Source organism: Heptranchias perlo, chromosome 4 (genome assembly GCF_035084215.1).
Source record: "Heptranchias perlo isolate sHepPer1 chromosome 4, sHepPer1.hap1, whole genome shotgun sequence".
Taxonomy (NCBI): Eukaryota; Metazoa; Chordata; class Chondrichthyes; order Hexanchiformes; family Hexanchidae; genus Heptranchias; species Heptranchias perlo.
The window spans coordinates 91454336-91473539 of NC_090328.1; the positions used below are offsets into that span (position 1 = coordinate 91454336).

General features: G+C 38.2%; 1 protein-coding gene across 1 annotated transcript in view; it reads left to right on the top strand.

Annotated features, from left to right (window-relative positions):
- The first annotated feature begins 4299 nt into the window (after nt 1-4299).
- Nucleotides 4300-19204, top strand: part of elavl2 (ELAV like neuron-specific RNA binding protein 2) — a 77662-nt gene continuing 62757 nt past the window's right edge. Inside the window, exons 1-3 of the mRNA XM_067982236.1 lie at nt 4300-4383; nt 9062-9317; nt 18653-18756. Coding sequence (XP_067838337.1) covers nt 4312-4383; nt 9062-9317; nt 18653-18756 — 432 coding nt within the window. The 5' untranslated portion in view covers nt 4300-4311. The remainder of the gene's footprint in view (nt 4384-9061; nt 9318-18652; nt 18757-19204) is intronic.

Genomic DNA, 19204 nt, shown 5'->3' on the forward strand with positions numbered 1-19204 from the left:
AAAAATTGCTGTCAGTGATTATCTTAGGTTCTTTCTAACCTTATGTTGCGTATATATCAAGCTTAGAGTTGATTGGATGCCATGTTAACCCACTGTCAAAAGCTGCCATTTAGGAATTATAACTTTTTGAATAGACTAAATCCTGCATTAGATTTTGATGGTGATATTTGTATTTTTAGAAGTGAGAACCCTCAAATGTAGTCATTGTTTGGCGGAACAAATACTAAATAACAAACCCCTACACAGATTTAAGGGCAAATCTATCATGTTGGGGTGAGAGTGAACTTGCGCTGCAAGTTTGTTTTGATGTGAAGCAGTTTCAGCTTCACACTTGGTAAAAATTTGTGTACTGCAAATCAGATGTTAAGGTCTGAGCTGAGCAAAGCTTATTCCACTCTGGGCCCTGACTGGTTCCGTTGCACTTAACATTACAACTGTAGTCTCACACTGAAGCTTCAGTGTAATGCAAATGCACCATAAGGCACACTTGTACTAATGAGCGTATTGTTCATGGGTATATTGACCCCAAATTTTGGGTACAGTAGCTTTTCATGCTATCACTCCAGTTTATTTTCTAATACAAATGACCTGACTCAAAATTCATTTATTTTTTATAAAGCATTTTGAAGCTGTAGTGCAAATCTGGTTTCTAGAAATTTGCTCTTCAATTAAATATCCTATTTCATAATTCTAGTAGAATGCTCTTTGTCCACCTCTCCAAAAATGGTATGTGGCAGCTGGAGATCTTCAGCAGTTACATTTGCATTAATGTGACTCTAGGAAATAGGTGATGCACTGAAAATTTAGCCCTGTAGGCTGCTTGCATCACAGCATAATGTTTAGAGGTTAAAATTGTAACTATCTCTTGTATGCAACTATCTTGCTGCTTGTAACAAAACACCTGGTTGTCCTTGCCTACAAATAGGGTTCTGCAGTATAAATTAAACTGTGGAGTGTAAAAGCCATCTATGAACATATGTCAATAGTATTGGGACTTAATCTCAAAATAGGTTTAACTTGTTTCCCCAAATGGTTTATGTGCAGTACTATACAAATGAATGTTGGTATATTGTATCCATTGGTATGGGTTTTTGGGGTTTCCAGTGTGATCCAGCTTTTGGTTATTTCCTCTTGCATACAAGATAATTAACCCCTTCCTTTTGAGTTGGCACTCAAATCCTACACTTTTTTGTTTTTAAAAATGAGCATATTTATGGCATTATTCCAGTGCTGAAGGGTTCAAAGCAAAACTTATTGCCATGTTAAGTAGAGCTTTGGTATATAGTCAAGATTTGGGTTTGCAAATGCACCTTCTAATGGTGCTGGGTACAATGACTTTTTAGTGTTTTTTCTTGGGTACAATTACTTTTTAGTGTTTTTTTCTTTCTCTCCTTGCCATCCCTCGGCCCCCCAAAAAACTAAGGGACGTGTACAGTTTATATAGATGAAGAAACTGAAAATACTAAATGCACAAAATTGTATTTCATAGATCTTACCAATGCAAGAATTTGTCTAGTGTGCATATTGCTTGATCTTTGCTTTTGGGGTTTCTAGCTTCTATCAGAACCCTAAGATTGCGCCTCGTGCTTACAAAATTTTCTCTCAATCCGTAAGTTAGTTTGGTCTGGAATCCAGTAAATGGTTGCTATGATGGGGTTCCATGTGAAGGTTTGGTTGGGTTTTGAATAGCTTTTCTTGCTTCACTCAATGAGTACTTTTTCACTCACACATTTACCTGAGGAAGGAGGAAGCCTCCGAAAACTTGTAGATTTCAAATAAAATCGTTGGACTATAACTTGGTATTGTAAAATTGTTTACAATTGTCAACCCCAGTCCATCACCGGCATCTCCACATCACTCAATGAGGATATTGGTGGTAGGGAATTGATGCTCCGTTTCAGTCACACTTTGTCTGCATTGACCGCTGCTTCAATTTTTTCACCCCCACTGCCCCCAAAAAGTACCTCCGCCCTAACTTAAAGAGCAATCTACTATTACTTTTCCACTTCCTACAGCAGCAATTCTGTAACCCAAGATTGCTAATTGGGGGCAGTTTTGAGTTGGTCACCCCTACCTAGCAGGAACTAGGTTGATTGTTACCTAACCATTTTGTGCAGCTAGAAAAGACTTTCATCAGCCTTGGCTAGATTTGAACTAGTCATAGAATTAAAAGGCCAGTATCTGACCTACTGTGTCACCAGATGCAAACCCTTTAATCTGCACATTAACCTAAAATGTGTAGATGTTCTTTTAACTTTGCTTTGGAGTTCAATCTGTCTTGTGAACTTTATTCATTTCAATACTCCAGTCACAGAAGTGATGCAGACTGTTTTCATGAGTAAAACCTGGGATAAACTGGATTCACATGATTATGGATGAAAACTAATTTTCCCTCTTGTGCTGATAGTGACTGCAAGCCCGAAGTATATTATGACAGCATAGCCTAGTCTGGGTTGAATCACTATCAAAAAAAAAATGCTAGGTTCTATTACCAGTTTGCCTGTGACAATTCCACTAATATAGGTTTGTGGAAACACTAAATTTTCTAATGTTTTGCTGAGTCTTATACTAATGTCAAGGTTATACAAATAGCATATACCTACTGGGTTGCTGAAAATTGGCTGATTCAATTTGGAAAAGATTCTGCTATAATGTTTCTTTCTGTAGCTTCTCATCTGAGCTTCCTTTTATAATCCTGGATGTTGAGTAGCTTAGTCTCTTGACTTGAATGCATTAGTTGTGTCTGGCAAATGTCTGTGTACACTCTGAATTATGTTTGTGCATTTATTCACTGGCCTGTGTAGTGGGTGTCCTCTAAGCACTAGCTAAGTTGTCCATTGTGGTGTCTCTAGTTTTTGATTCTGATTAGGTTCTGATTTGAAGTTCTTCAGTAACAACTTTGGCCAATGATATTCTTTCTGCTATTACCTAAACTTATTGGCAGACAACCCTTGTACTAAATTTCTAAATCTTTTTCCAGAAATGCATAGTCGAGCTGTTGTGAAGTGGTTATACTCAAGTTTGGCTTGTTCAAACTACGTATTACCTCCTTTTTATAGTACACTGAAGATACAAATATTTAAATTGCATGGCATATCAGTTAATACGAAACTGGTGGTTTCAGCTATTTGACCTAAATGGCCATCTGACCTTTTTTGTTCAGATGTGGGAGATGCTATCAAGGCTGTATTTATTGCCCATCCTTGTGGGGAGATGCTGGCAAGGCTGTATTATCCATCCTTGCTTGTCCTGAGTTGGTGAGCTGCCTTGAACTACTGCAGTCCTTTTGTGGTGATAGGGCTCCCACAGTGGATTTGTGAATTTTGTGAACTAATTCCAAATGGTTAGACAGTTAATACTTATGAGTACCTGAATTCAATAAGGCACAAACCTTGATGCAACGTTAAGGTGCAACCTGGACTTGATTTTAAACTTTCATGTCTGATGTTGTTCTGAAGTCTTAAAGTCGGAACTTTCTGAAAGTCTGTAAATACATTTAACTAGAACACTAAACATCCTACTCTTGTGCAAATATAAAGGCATCGGTTGCTGCACAACAAACTGGTTCACTTAATTGGTTTGTGACCCTTGGGCTTAATCTATTTTGTCCAAATGTGAAGTGTATGCATAGTGCTCGAGTTGGTCAGTTACAAAGGTAACTTTTTTTTGTAGTAACCATATGCTTCCCTTCTAGAGGTTCACTGAGATGAGGCGCTGGATTGAACCCTGAGTGCGTGAAAAGTTTCACTGGAATGCTCAGATAGCCTTGTACATGATGAATGCTGCACACTTACCATTTCAAGAAATTAATCTATTTGTGTAAAGCCAAAAGAAAAAGCTTAAAACTAAAATTTTAGACAGCGTGTGTGTAAATAACAAGTAGGCTTCTCAAATAGATGCTACTGAAACCCACTTATGCATCACAAACTCAAGTTGCTTCTGTTTGACCTACTTTATTAAACACCAAGTTGATCTGTCCTAGTTGAAATGCAGTATTGTGATTTTACTATTTTGTACTTTGTTTAATGTATTGATTCAAAAATTGCAGAGCCTGTCTGCAATTTTGTCAATATCTCGACACATCTATAGCCATTCATTACACTAACTTTTATGCATGGGGAATTCCCATCTGCATCTTTTTTTAGAACTAGAGGATTAGATTGGAATTGCCTCAAATTTTCTTGAGCCTAAACTGCATGGACATGCTCTGAATATACATAAGGCATTGTAAACTGATTGTTGCATTATCTTGTTAATCTAACATACGGTACTCTTTTGTGTCCATATTGCAGACGGCAACTCCAAACTAACATGGCAGTCAGACTGTGTGATGTGGCTACTCTGCTTAGAAGTGGTTCGTGGGCTGCAGAGCCTTGGACTGGGGTCTGTGGGACTTTTCTTTAAATTCAGTAGTGACTAAGATATATTTATCTTTATTGAGGCCATACCAAAAAATATAATGCATGTGGCTGTCAAAAGTCCTGTAGTCTTGCAAAAATGTAATTGGTTCAGAAACATTAATGGTTCTTTTTTGGAACAGCAACAGACTTTTTTTCAAAAAAAAGGCAATATATAAAGTGAAACCAATCTAACATTTTTGGTATGGTCTGATTAGAACTCGTATAATAACAGTATTTGCTGAAAGTGGATTTGTTGTATTATGTCTGCTGTAGTAGTGGTGCACATGTTTAACTGCTGTTAACCTCTAGGTTGAGTTGCCAATTGCAAATGGCATTTGAGTGAAATTTTTATTTTGATACCCAAACACTTGAGTTTGAAATGATTTGCTGCTTCCCCATATTTATAACACTGAATCTGTATTGTTTAAGGTTCAGTGTATGTGGTGATTCAAATGCAAATTTCCTTAAGTGAAATGCAGTGATCATTTTAAAAATTCAGAGCAGATGGTCCCTTCGGTAGGAAGATAATTGCTTCTGTAGAGTGCATAGGTTAATACAGCTGTTCACTGGAATTCTGGCCTAATGGCATAATTTTTGCCACCTGTAAAGCAAAACAAATCTGACATGTCACTGTCAGTACAAATGTCTTTTAATAGACACAAACATTACTGCATTAATGTCTAGCTCTCTGCCCCTTGTTTGCAAGTGCTATACACTTGTTTTTACGTGCTTTCATTTTTTGCTTTTGTTATTGTACGACTGCAGAGTTTATAAATATATAATTGCTGTACCTAAACAAAAAAAGCTAGTGGCATTATTCCCACCCTCCTCTTGGAGTTTAAAGCTTATAGTGACTTTTTATACTGATGTTTTGTGTTCTGTGCAATATGGGAATACTAGTTGAACAGAATTTAGTTATTTGCCAAATAAGCCTCTGTTTGCATCTGGCTTCTTGGATGTCTAGCCTACTTGCTGTATTGAACATGACATTTGTACAATGTCTAAACTGAATACATGGATGTATTCATGTGAAACCATCAAAATACTTTCAATTGAAGTTCTTGAGTAACTTTATTACCTCATTGAATATTTTTTCCCTTCCCCCTTATTCGCAACTACAGCACCATTGTACCCTGACCACTTCTAAATTCATTAGACCTGTTCTTAAGAGAATGCAATCTGCTTTGGGACACTAACTTCATTCTGACCTTGCTAAGCACATGTTACTGCCAAATCATATTCTAATTTTTTGATTTCCAAGGGTCTTAACAGAACATCATGCAACAGGGTTGCACGTTTCAGTCTTGTTCTTCAGTTACTGATGCATAAGTTCCTTGGTAGCTTCAACACTACTTCAGTATATTGTGTTCTGAATTCTGTAGCACACTCCAGTTAAATGCTAGCGCTATTTTCAATGGGGTTTAATAGAATAGATCAAGAGGAGGATTAGATGGGATATATCCGTATTCTCTGAAATGCACAAGTTTGTTTCTAAATGATAGCTGGAGTACTTTTTTTTAAAAGGCATCCACTGTAGAAGATGGTGTAAAGAGGTAAATTTAGTAGTTGTGAATCCAAAAACTTGTATTCCTCAGCAAAGTCAAATAAATCCTTTTATCTAGGATGACCCTTGTAGTCTCTACAACTTGACTATTGCAACCGATTGCTGCTGTCAGAACTTGTCTCTTCATAGACCACAAGTACAGATAATTGATTCCCTCACCCTGCATCTTAAAACATTGAAACCTTTTTTACATCCAGCTTCCTTGTAGCAACAGTGGATAAAGTTGGTAGGAAAAAAGGGGGTAACACTCATGGTGCAGAGCTTCAACTGGTTGCATCTACCTGAAATTGTGAAGTGCGCCTCTCCCCCTCCCAAAACTGATTTTTCTATGGGGACCATTGCCCAAGTTCTCCTGTTCTATGCCAAGTGTGAATTTGTAAAATGACAGTTTGCTTTCAAGTTGCAGTTTGTATTGTCTGGTAGCAAGCATGTGACATTTAAGGATTGCCGTAGTAGAATTCAATCTTAAAAACAACTTTGGCTGGAAGGAGAGGGAGTGAGATGCTATATGGAAAGGTGAACTAAGAATATGATCCTGCATGTCTGTTGCTAAATTGGTAAAGGAAAGTGCTGCCCATGTGAGTTTCTGCTCATTGAGTAGCTAACAAGTCTTTTAGTTACAGTAGAAATGGTGGATGATGATTTCAGATAAAAGGTACAAAGATGAATTTGTATATCATATCTTAAAATTCACCATTACACTTATAACTGAGGCTGTTACCATAACTTGCAACCAGCTAATTTTTGCAGATCTTGTGTGAAAGGAAAAAAAATGTGAAAAAACTGAAGACTGTTCAATATTTTTTTTAAGTAAACTGCAGTTTTGTCTTGGAGCTATGGGTTTAGATTACCAGCAGCAAATGCTGTATTTTTAAGATTACTTTGTGTGACTAACCTCGACTTTAAAATGGGTGGTTAGCATACAACCTGCAAGTAATGAAATATTTGATCAATGTTATGCATGTGCCACTTGGTTTCATGCAAAACTATTCCTAATAGTTACCAGATTGCTTTGTTGAGCCGATTTAGGTGAAAGAATGTACTATTTATAGTCTGTTTTGAAGTAGTACGAAGCAGTACTTCACCACCAGATGGCATTGGTCTAGTAGCTGTGGGTATGCATAACTCTTCATGCATAGTTTCAGCAATCCTGCAGTGCGTAATTGAAGCATGAGTGACTTGCCAGTGTGTACAGAACATCAGACTAATTTTTAATGTGGGCTAAGAACTTATGAAACTTGTAAAACTATTCAGCATGTTAAACAGTAAATGTAATGGCTGTAGAATGAAGATTGTGGCTATTCACGTAACCGAGACTTGGTGACCTCAAATAATAAGCCCAGGTTACAAAAACTACCATGTAAATTTTAAAATCTAAGCTATGAAAGACTGAAAAGTGATCTTGCTTGTGTGACAATCACAACTAGGTTCACAGCATTCTTCATTATATCCTTATGGAGATGTAACTTTTATGAATTCCAAGACTGAGTTTAGCATCTTGCTTGTTGGACGGTTCTTGTCACTTTGTGAATTGAGAGTGCCTATTGCTTTTAACATTTTAAGTATATGAATTGAATTTATTTTTGGGATAGTTGAGGTTCTGCACTGATTTGCAGGTTATTGCTACTGTCATAAATGCATGCTTACAGCAAATATACTATTGAATGCAGAGAAATTAAATGAAACCTATCCATGCAAATGTCATCTGGTTAGTCACCAAGATGCAATTCCTCAAATATCAAAGGAATGTAGGAACAGGAGTTGGCCATTCAGACAAAGCCTGTTCTGCCATTTCAGTTGGATGATGGCTGATCTGTACCTCAACTCCGTTTAACTGCCTTTTTGTTCCATATCACTTGATACCCTTAGTTAACAATCTATCGATCTCAGTCTTCAAAATTTCAATTGACCCAGCATCCACAGCCTTTTGGGGGGGGGTGAAGAGTTTTATATTCCCACTACCCCTTATGAAGTAGTGCTTCCTGATTTCACTCGTGAAAGGCCTAGCTCTAATTTTAAGATTGTACCTCCATGCTCCGGATTCCTCCACCAGAAGAAAGTTTGTCTATCTACCCTATTGAATCCTTTTGTCATTTTAAACACCTCAATTAGATCCTTCCTCAACCATCTAAACTCAGGGAATACAAGCCAAGTTTATGCAACATGTTCTCATAATTTGACCCTTTTTAAGCTCCAGTATCATTCTGGTGAATCTGCACTGTACCCCTTCAAGGCCAATGTCACCTTCCTGAGGTGTGGTGCCCTGAACAGAAGCAGTATTCCAAATGAGTCTGACTGAGGCTCTACAACGGAAGCATAACTTCCTGCCCTTTGTATTCCAACCCCCTTGAGATAAAGGCCAACATTCCATTAGCCTTTTGATTACTTTGTGTACCTGTCCACTAGCTCTTAGTGTACCTGGATGTGCAAATCTCTTTGCTCCTCCATGGTTTCTAGTTTCTCACCAAGGAAAATATTCTGATTTGTCTTGGATTCAAAGTGGATGACCTCACTTCCCATATTGAACTCATTTACCACAGTTTTGCCCATTCACTTAATCTGTCTTGTGTCCCTTTTAACTTCATGCTTCCTAACTTAGTGATGTATATATTAGTGAAACCCTGAGGCCCCAGTACAGATTCCTGGGGAACACCACTTGTCATATCCTGCCAATCAGTAGGTTCCCTTTTTATCCCTACTCTGTTTCTACCTCCCAACCGATTTCCAACCTATGCTGCAAGGAATATCAAAATTTGAGCTTTTAGAAGCTTATCAATTGGCTTTGCATAGTGGTGGAATCTAGTAATGGACCTTTAAAGCTAGATATAGCTACTGGATTTGTGATGTGTTGAGCTCAATTAGCCAATTTTCAAATCTATCAAAATAGAAGCAAATACATTGAGGCAATTTATCTTTTTTTGTTGGAATGCTTTAGCAATGATATATGGTGATAACCTGTAAGTCAAGGGAGGCTTAAATCTGAATGTGATATGTTGCCATTTCAGAAAGATACTTAAAATTAACTAAGGTCTTGGAGCTATGTTGAATGAGTTGTTTAAATGAGTTCAAAAGGTAATGTTGACTTATCTATCTTTAGCAGGTAATTGCTGCCATGGAAACACAACTATCAAATGGTCCAACTTGTAATAACACAACAAATGGTCCTTCAAACACCAACACTGGCACAAACAACTGCTCATCACCTGTTGACAGTAACACCATGCCAGAGGACAGCAAAACCAACTTAATAGTCAACTACTTGCCTCAAAACATGACACAAGAGGAGCTCAAAAGCCTGTTTGGCAGCATTGGAGAAATAGAATCCTGCAAACTAGTACGGGACAAAATAACAGGTATCTTAGCACTTCAGAGTTGTATGTTCTATTTGCTTCAGTTCTTGTAGCCACTTTTTTTTAAGAATTATCTGCAAATATGTGCAGAACCTCCAGTGCAGACAACCCCAGTGCTCTCTTAGTCTTTATTTAACTTTGCTTCAAATAGTTATTGGTTACCCTTTTTCATTCCTTTTAAAACTTGACTCTGTATATTGGTTTCTTGATGGGTAGTGATTGCTCCGGATCCTCTTCAAGATTTTCTATTCAGTCCAGTGCCCACTGGGCTGATGTCTAGTCTCCACTTACATACAAGTGGGCTATATAGTGTTCCAGAGATTTCTGAAACTTGATAAAATATGAACTGACATTACTGCCACATTAAGACTTGACTGTTATCTCTGAATTCTCAATTTTCCTGAATGTAAAACATAAAACTGTTCCATTTTATTTTATTTTTTTGCATTAAGCCCCACTGAGCAGATTAGTTTGGGTCTTCCCCCATTTTTTTCCTCCTCTGCCTCCATTTCTGAAAATCTCTTCAGACTGCAAAATTTTAAACATTTAATTGCAGAAAATTTACTGAGATTTTCCTTCAGATACTGCTATGTCCACCTTTAGAACAAAATGGGAGATAAAAGTAGATTGGTTTGATCCTACGGAAGAGGCCATGTGGAACAGAACGTGTTGATGGCCTTATGAGCTTTCTCATAGCTGACAGAGTTTGGTGGAGCAAGGTGATTGACCCTAGGGTGCTATCAATTAAAGTACCAAGACCCTGTCTAGATTTTGTTTCCACAGATTAGTGCTGTAGTGGAGCTAGGTGCTGCTGCCCCCATAAGGGTGCAAAGCCTGTGCCTGAGTGGACCTAGATGTTCAGCTGCTAAACCGATAAATAACTTCCAACAATTTAGGTATTGTTAGTAACTGGTTTTATTTGGGCTGGGTTATGCCACATATAATGTATCTTGCCTGAATTTAAATTACAGGCCTTCATGTGAAAAACAATGTGAATTTCCTATGTGCAAAGACATCTAGAATTGGCAACTCTGTAATAAATGGTTTTGTTCTACCTACAAATCACAGGTGGTTTGAACAATTGTACTGATTTGTGTAAATGTCTAATTCGTGTGGGTTAGATAGATGGGTTTATTTTAACCAAACCGGATGTGCTAAACTATGAAAAATGGGACTGTTTTTCTAAAACAGTCAGCATAAACTAAAGTTAAGTTCCTCCTCTTGAATGTAACTAAACAGCTGTGGAATTTGAGTGCTGTGCTAGAACAATGCACTGATTTTGGGGTTTAGCTGGTTAGGTTTGCTGTAACAGTAAAATGTAATGTCTGGTGCCTAATCTTATGTGAACTTCAGCACATCAGTGGTTATAAATGGTGTAACAAAACAAAATCAATCACTTAATTTAATCTACATAAAATGAAAGGTCAAATTCCTCATGTCAACTATTTCTTGTATCAGCAGTTTAGTGGTCTGACAACCAAGTACACTTCAACTCTAGGTATGAATAGTTTCTCCCTATAATCTTTTAGTTACAACTCTGAATAAACATAATATTGGCCTGTATTACATTCTCCAATGTGATCATGCCATGTCTTTAAATTAAGTAAATTGTAATTTTTTTCTTGCTATTTTGGTAAGAACAATGTACAATGCTATAAATTGTAGCACGACTAGAGGACATAAGGAGTTGTGCAGTTTTGAGGTCCTAGGAAGTATGAGATGTGCTATGTACCACTTATATCTGACATTAATCAGTGTTTGAACATTTTGGTCAGTACAGTACAAATGAATGTTCAAAGTTAACGTAACTGGAATTTGTCTGACCTGAGCCACAGTACTGAAGTTAACTATAACCAAAATGGAGTAATGCCAGTTTGAATATTGGCTCAATTAGGGCCACTTTGGCTTCAGGCATGGCTTTGCCTTTGCTTTTCAATGACCTAATCGTGTGCATTGCATAATTTCCCTACTATTTGTATTTTGGCCCATAAACTATCTTTTGTACTTGGAGTCACCTCATAATGGGAAGTGGTGTTGTCTGTTTTTAGGTTTGGATCTATGTTTAATCTTTGGGGTCTTGTGCTCAAATAATTGCCTGCTTTTGGAGCATATGGGGCAGCACAGTTAACAAATAGGAAGTGAAAAGAAATAAGTTTTTATATAGCACCTTACTCTTTCCTCCCGGATACCTTTTTTTCTAGTACTTAAACATTTGAATGACTCTTGAAGTGCAGTCACTAAGTAACCAAATTGCACGTAGGTTCCACAAACTGCAAATGGGATGACTCACTCTATTGGATTAAGGGAGAACTGTTGGACAGCAGGAGAACTATTTTGACTAGTATCATGGGATCTTTTATGTCCATTTGAACAGGTAGATGATGTCTTCATTTAACATCTCACCTGAAAGATGGCAATTCCTAACAATGTATTAGTGTCTCAGTGGAAATGTCAGGTCAGGTTATGTGTTGCAGCTTTCTGATTTGCAGCTATCACCTGGCTGCCAATTCAGCCAAGCTGGTGCAGATCCAAACAGCAATAATTAAGGCTGGACTTTGGTCTAAAGTCTAATTCAGTTTAGCATGATATTTGTCTTACTTTCAAATGAAGTTATGAAAATCTGTTTGGAAATTGTTTGGAATTTGTTCCAAATTTGTTTGGAAATGAAATTGACTCGGCTCCATGTTGTAAATCAGATCTTCAACTGAAGGAAGGTTACGTGACTTTAAAAACTGCAATCTACTGATCTTGCATTTCCTTTGGATAGACTACCTGGTGTTGATTCTCTGAATCTGCAAGATGTCCCAAATTCTCTCATTGGATCTTTACTAATAGCCTTGAGGAAAATGGAAGAGGTATCTTCTTCCCTGTTTTCTCCAATACATATGTTCAGGGACAATAACCTGTTCCCCAGTACATATGTTGAGATTCAGCTTTGTTTTGAGTGACTCGTTTGTCATTTTGGGCTTAGCTCTTTTTAAAAAAAATAAGAGATTATGACTAAGTTTCCAATCTCCTCTAATCCTTGGCATTCCATAAGCTCAGTACGAGAGCTTAGTTTGACCTTTTATTAGCTATGTCCAAATTAGAATAATTTTACATGATTTGAGGTTGCTCAATTTTATACAGCTTGTAGCAGATTTTCCCTCGTAACTGGAAAAGGATCCATGCTCTTAGTTAGGTAACTGATATAAATGCCTTTAGCAATTTGCAATTGGACCACCTTACCAAGCGTGTGATTTACTGACCACTTCAACAGGATAGACTTGTGTTCAAGCTAAACGGACTATGCCTGTCCATGAAATGTGTGTGCAATTTGAAGTATTGCACCCCAGATTTCCATGACTCCATAATCTCTGCCTTTTTTATATTAAAAAAAAGCCTAGTTATTTTCCCCTAAATATTTAGTAGTACTAATAAAACCAGATTTAGTCCAAATTAAGCCAGTGCTGTTTTTCTCCAAAAATAGGGCTTAATTTCAGATTAGGTGAGGTTCCACTCTAGGATATGAACATTAAAAAGTCCAGCCAGGGAGGCCACTTGCCTTTTACTTAAAACTCAGTAGTTTTCAGCAGCTATAATACTGGTGCAATATCTTAATCATATTTCATTGCTTCTCAATGATTGAGTAGGTTTGCGTCACATCACATGCTCAAGTGTAAAAACAAGCTAATTTCTTGTGATGTTCAAAGTGTTCAATCTGGGCAGGTGCTGGCCTGAAGGACACTTCTGTAGCCTGGGAAAGTCATATCAACAAGATTCTATTAGCTAAACAATTGTTGAAATCTGACTTGTACTGGGTGTCAAACTATTTGGTCATCTATACTGTTGATACTAAGGAGCCTGGTTACAAGTGTCTTGATGGTTGATATCCTCTTGGGGATAAGGTGTCTCTCTAAAAGACCGCACAGGTCTTTAAGACTTTGTCGATTTCAGGTAGAAATGGCTCTTAACTAATTGCTCTCTTTAGAAATCAGGACCTTCTTAACCAAATTTAAGCTTATTAAAGGTGTTTAACTTTGTCAAGGTCCAACTTGAGATTGGAATCTTCTAAACAATCAATCACCTGAGCTAATCTTGCATCTGAAATGGGGGATTTGTTAGCACTTAGTTCTACATTTAGCATTAGTTGGTTTTGATTTGATTCTGCCTCTGTGGAAAGAAGTTGTTCATAAGGTCACATTTGTTGGTCAAAAGTACAAATTTAATTTTCTCATTGCTATGCCATATTTGCTACCTGGAGTTTCCAGCACCTTTTACATTATACCTTGTACACTATTTGCCTTTTGGCTTTGTGTATTTGGATTTAAATTTATTAAAATGGCTTTCATTCCCATTGGAAAAACCAAGGTAAATCCATCATCTAAGCAGAAATTGGTATAATTTGGGCCTTGGCTGGCTGAGCTACAAGGGAAAGTTAAAATTAATCTACTAGTGCTATAGCACCTCCATGTGCTAGTATCTTGATGGCTTTGCTCAAAACCCAGAGCAGTTTGTATGCTTTCATAGAATGAGTTTAGGATATGTTTTTGCCATTACTAATGCTGGCTAGCAGATGGGGCAAAATTGCACTAATTTTAGTATAATTTTACATGGAAATTATAACATGGAAACTGGCTGTTAGCCCAACCAATCTCTGTTTATCCTCTACAGAAGTAGCCCTAATCCCATGTGCCTGCTGTTTCCATATCTCTTTATTCCCCTTTCCTTCAACCAAATATCTAACCAATTTTTGAATGTTTTGCTTCAATCACAAACTTTGGTAGTTCATTCCACAGCTCCTCAATTTTTTTTAAAAAAAGGCTTCTCCCACCTAGACTTCTCCAAGTCTGTTTCTACCTACTGTCTCATCATTTCATAATTATAAACTTCTCTCAAATCACTCCATAATCTCTTCTGTTCTAACAAAACAGCCTTAATTTTCAACTTTTTTTGTATTTCCTCATACCAGGCAGCATTTTAGTGAATCTGTTGTACCCCCCCCTTAATTGTGTCATCATCCTTCCTATAGTGCAGAGCCCAAAACTGCAGTGTACTCTACAACTGTGGTCTTACGAAGATTTTATATAGATTCACATTTACTATTTCACTTAAAATGTGTTCTGTGCCTTTTTTTTTGCCATAAAACCTGGTATTTTTTATGACTTTATCCACGTTGAGATACTGTGTGTATGGTCTTCTGGAAGAGCTGAGATTTAGGGGTTCATGTTTACCCACCTAGCCTTCTGCCCCCCTCAACATATTTTAACCTAAATTTATATTAAATAATTTTGCCCTCTGCTCCTACTGTCTCCTTGCATGTAACCAGTTTTTAATCCAATTAGCTACCCTTTCCCTTGTTCCACACTTCATAATCTTCAATAGTCTCCTGGATAGTCAAAGGCTTTCTAAAAGCCCATGTACATCACATCCACTGCAAAGAATTGTCAGTTTTGTCAACTAAGATGTTCCTTTCTGAAATCCATATTAGCTGCTTCTAATTTTCTTCATCTAGATACTAATACTAATTGATCTTGCCTATCACAGCTGTTAACTGTAATATAGTTACATAGGTTAGTTCTGTCCCCCTTTTTGAAAAGTTATTGAATTGGCCACTCTACAGTCCTCTGGCACACGTCCACTTTCAATAGAACCCTAAAATGCAATTTCTAAGACCTCTGCTATTTTTTTCATCATTTTCTTTGGGATCCTTAGATGTACCATTTGGGGTCCTGGCACTGTGGGGCATGTGTCAGTTACTTGGGCCTGTTCCTCTAGATGGCTGACTGAGATGCTTGGCTATAATATATAATCTCAAATGGAGTCTGTTGTAACCTTTTCAATTAGTCTTCAGGAATGAATTAGCATTTTGGCAGATTTCATAACTTTTGACTGCCACTTTAGTTTGCTATGGGGCTCCCTGGTCAAGAACCTGCCACCCATTCCCAAGCTTATACTGTAATGCACCTCCCCTTTTCTGATGGTTGATATTGGGAACAAGTATTGCCCTAGTTAGTGTGAAGACAAATGTAAGGAATCTTACAACAGGTTATAGTCCAGCAATTTTATTTTAAAATCACAAGCTTTTGGAGATTATCCCCTTTGTCAGGTGATAATCTCCGAAAGCTTGTGATTTTAAAATAAAATTGTTGGACTATAACCTGGTGTTGTAAGATTCCTTACATTTGTCCACCCCAGTCCATCACCGGCATCTCCACAGTGTGAAGACAGTGGCATGTTGGTCCAGAATTGGAAAGTTTTTTTTGTGCTGTACTCATGTGCAGCTACTAATGCAGTTGTTAGTAGGTATCGACTGTGGAATATACCTGAAGTCATACTGATTGATTTTAGTTTTGTTGACACATTTATCTTCAGGGTCTTCGCTTGAACTACTAGGCTATGTTCTCTACCCTCCTCCCTCTTCTTCCTTTTTCTTCTCATTCTCTCTCCAAAAACACACTATGGGTAAGATTCTGCAGGTGCAACTGAATAGCTTCTCCATTGTAGACTTGAAAGTAGCATTCCAAGCCTAGATTGTCCACTTAACACCAATGGTAACACAGGTGGTCAGCAATAAAATCTGAAAACCTAGGCCTCATCAAATATCTTGTACATCTCCCCTTCAGAGGGCAACAGAAGTATTGCTGGTGGTTTTTTTTTACCAAATCAATTAGCTGAAGGTCATGTCTGACTAACTTGATTTGAATTTTTTGAGGCGGTAACCAGGAGGGTTTGATGAGCGTAGTGCATTTGATGTAGTCTACATGGATTTTAGCAAGGCTTTTGACAAGGTCCCACATGCAGACTGGTCAAAAAAAGTACAAGCCCTTGGGATCAAAGGGAAAAGTGGCGAGTTGAATCCAAAATTCGCTCAGTGGCAGGAAGCTAAAGGTGATGGTCAGGCGTTTTTGTGACTGGAAGGCTGTTTCCAGTGGGGTTCCGCAGGGCTCAGTACTAAGTCCCTTGCTTTTTGTGGTATGAATGATTTGGAGTTAAACATAGGAAGCATGATTAAGAAGGTTGCAGTTGATACAAAAGTTGGCCGTGTGGCTGATAGTGAGGAGGAAAGCTGTAGACTGCAGGAAGATATCAATGGACTGGTCAGGTGGGCAGAAAAGTGGCAAATGGAATTCAGTCCGGAGAAGTGTGAGGTAATGCATTTGGGGAGGGCAAACAAGGCAAGGGCATATACAATAAATGGGAGGTTACTGAGAGGTGTAGAGGAAGTGAGGGACCTTGGAGTGCATGTCCACAGATCCCTGAAGGTAGCAGGACAGGTTGATGAGGTGGTTAAGAAGGCATATGGAATACTTTCCTTTTAGCCGAGACACCGAATATAAGAGCAGGGAGGTTAGGCCACAGCTTGAGTTATACGTACAGTTCTGGTCACCACATTACAGGAAGAATGTAATTGCACTAGAGAGGGTGCAGAGGAGATTTACGAGGATGTTGACAGGACTGGAGAATTTTAGCTATGAGGAAAGATTGGATAGGCTGGGGTTGTTTTCTTTGGAACGAGGAGGTTGAGGGGTGATTTGATTAAGGTGTACAAAATTATGAGGAGCCTAGATAGAGCGGATAGGTAGGACCTCTGCTAAGGAAAATAGGTCAATAACCAGGGGCATAGATTTTAAAGTAATTGGTAGAAGGATTAGAGGGGAGCTGAGGGAAAAATGTTTTCACCCAGAGGGTGGTGGGGGTCTGGAACTCACTGCCTGAGAGGGTGGTAGAGGCAGAAACCCTCAACACATTTAAAAAGTACCTAGATATGCACCTGAAGTGCCGTAATCTACAAGGCAACTGACCAAGTGACCAAGCTGGAAAGTGGGATTTGGCTGGTGTGGACGCGATGGGCCAAATGGCCTCCTGTGCCATAAATTTTCTGATTCTATGACCATTGTTCACTAACCTGCCATCCTTATCAGGACGGGCCTATATATGTAACTCTAGTCCCACACCAACTTGGTTGATTTTTCACTGCCCTCTGAAGTGGCCTAGCAAGCCACTGTGTTGTATCAAAACTGCAGAATGCCCACCAACACCTTTTTCAGGGTGACTAGAGATTGACAAGGACCAACCTTGCCAGTGACACCCACATCCCAAGAATGAATTTTATTTAAGACTCATCTTGGAGCTTTTTGCAAGTAGAACTGTTAAGGTGCTAAGTGCCAAAACTTAAGTGTCAAACATAGCCTTTTCCAGTATCTTGTGAAAGCAAGGATTCAGAGCCTAACAAACCTGGATTACTTTATGTAGTGTATTATGTGGCATTGGTGTTTAGAATATAAAGGTGAATTGCTGGAGGTTTTTGTTTTCAAGGATGTATGGCCCTCCATGACAAATTCTAACTTCACTGCTAGAGTTTTCCTTTCTTGTATCTTGCAAGAATAGATCAAATGGCTTCTGGTTATCCACTAAATTGGAGAGCCTTGCTTTTGTGTAGCTAGCTGTTGAGCATTGCAAGAGGGAGTTAGTTTGGACTCATTTTAACAGACTGACTTACAGCCAATCAAGATTGCACCAATTCAGATCTGAGTGTTCAGTGAAAGTTTGTGTATCTGTATAATGTAATGACTAGCATTTTACTGCGCTTTTGAAGTTCAAATGTAACATATTACAAATGATAGACTTGAGACTAGTATGTTCACTCATTTAAAATTACACTTGAAGTAAAGCCTGCTTCTGTGGTGGTAAAATGGAAGAAAACACGACTCTTGGCTTTGTTTAGAATTGTCATTTAAGTTGCTATTTTCATCGTAAGATCTTTTTTCCAGAAATGTGTATGTATAAAATATACAAAAAGAAAGTATGGCCTTGGTCCAGAGTGCTTTTGGAGTAGGAAGGGGAAATGGGATAAATACTAAAGATGGGTGAGTTCAAAATTCAATTGTAGTTGCGCATTCCTTTTTTAAAAAAAAATAATTCTCCGGATGGGTGCAGTGCTGGCAAAGTCACATTTAGGCCAGACTAAGTAAGGACAGCAGGCTTTCTTCCCTAAAAGGACATTAGTTGAACCAGTTTGGCTTTTACAACAATCCAACAGCTTCATGGTCACTTTACTAATATCAGCTTTCTATTTCCATATTTTTAAATGAGAATTCAAAATTCTCAAACTGCCATGGTGGGATTGGAATTTATATTCTCTGGATTACTAGTCCACATCGAATTGGTCTAAATGATTTTGAATCTAGAGTCCAGGCCTTCTCCTGTAGTGCAATAGCATAAAGTCGCATCAGTTTGAGGTGTGGTTGTAAAAATCTCCACTGCATTGTTTTTTGACCAGTCGTTTTCTACACTGGTAATTGTACTAAAATGACCACGAGTACACAACTGACTTCAATTCTCTTACTTTTCTGCAGGTCAGAGCCTTGGTTATGGATTTGTAAACTATGTGGACCCAAAAGATGCTGAAAAAGCCATCAACACACTAAATGGTCTCAGACTTCAAACCAAAACAATAAAGGTAAACTTGTGGAATTAAGAATTGGGTGCTACCTTGGTATGTTGTATTCGGTGCAGTCTGAATTTGATTTTTGCTGATTTAAACTTTTCTGGGGTAGATTAGAGGTCACTGTATCTGCCATGCATTGTTCTTGGCTAAAGCAGGTGACTTCTCAGAACTGTACCGTATTCAGTTCTGAAGCTAGCTACTAGGAGTAGAGCAGCTTCAAATGATTTCCTCAGCTGAAGCACATGACTGGCATTAGTCAGCTAAAAGTGGGTGCACATCTGGTATAGTATAGCTCTGCACAATGAGACTTTGGATGATGCAAGGTTCAAACCTGGTTCCCACGATTAAATAAAATGTGGTTGGGTAGTCTCAACTGGAAAAACAAATTACTGTCTAGGATCATTTTCAGCACCTAGGGTGGTGTTGCTCAGTGCAATGAAGGTGAACAATTATTTGAACA